The sequence below is a fragment of the Brassica oleracea genome, unplaced genomic scaffold (assembly GCF_000695525.1).
Source record: "Brassica oleracea var. oleracea cultivar TO1000 unplaced genomic scaffold, BOL UnpScaffold05226, whole genome shotgun sequence".
NCBI lineage: Eukaryota > Viridiplantae > Streptophyta > Magnoliopsida > Brassicales > Brassicaceae > Brassica > Brassica oleracea.
The window spans coordinates 1-865 of NW_013621748.1; the positions used below are offsets into that span (position 1 = coordinate 1).

The 865-nt window shown below is 39.9% G+C and overlaps 1 protein-coding gene across 1 annotated transcript; it reads left to right on the forward strand.

Moving 5' to 3' along the window:
• The first annotated feature begins 188 nt into the window (after window positions 1-188).
• On the forward strand, window positions 189-856 carry LOC106322035. Its single transcript, XM_013760226.1, has one exon. It carries the CDS (start codon window positions 262-264, stop codon window positions 826-828), a length of 567 nt encoding a protein of 188 aa, XP_013615680.1. The 5' UTR covers window positions 189-261; the 3' UTR covers window positions 829-856.
• Window positions 857-865: the final 9 nt, after the last annotated feature.

The window sequence follows — 865 nt, forward strand, 5'->3', positions numbered from 1 at the left end:
GTAGTCTATAAGCATAACATCATTGCCTTCAACCAAATCACCAAACAAATTTTTCATCATCATTTTTTTCTTACGTTAATCACGAAAACGCGATCATTATTGACGTGTAAAATCATAATATAAAGAAGGCTAACAACTACGTTTTGGAATATATACGATACATTCTATGGAGACAAAGACGTGTAGAGATAAAGAGTATATATAATATTCATATCACCAATTAGCTTATTCTTGAGCATATCATTTAACTACTTGTAAACAATGACATTCGTTCACCTACTGGTCTCTCTTCTCATCTGCATTACCTTCACGTCGTCTATCTCCGTCGTCCCTGACCCATCAACACAAGACCTAATCAACAGAATATGCAAACAAACAATCGACTTCCAGTTCTGTAATAAAACCATCACATCACAGCTAATCAGACGACGCACATCCATCAAGACAATCGCGAAGCTAACCGCGGCAAAAGCATGGATCAACGCCATAGAAACGCTTGACAACATCGAAGGTTCTCTTCTTCCCAAAGCCAAAGACCGTAGAAGCAAAGAAGAGTTCGCTGCTTGCAGGAAAGCGTATAGATTGGTGGATGCTCATCTTGACAACGCGTTAAAGTATTTGTATCTTAAAGATTATCGGTTCATGAGAGCATATCAAGCTCTTGCGCTTGTGAATATTTCGATGTGTAGGACGAGTTTCTTTTACCCTACGCCTATGGTTTATGCGAACTGGAATATGAGGATCTTGACGGATATAGCGATTTATGCTGGCAAGATTCTTGCTCCTCCTCCTCCTCTAAGGACCAAGACCAAGAAGAAGACACCGTGAGGGTCATCGTTTCGGAGTCGAAGCTTGATTTTGTTAC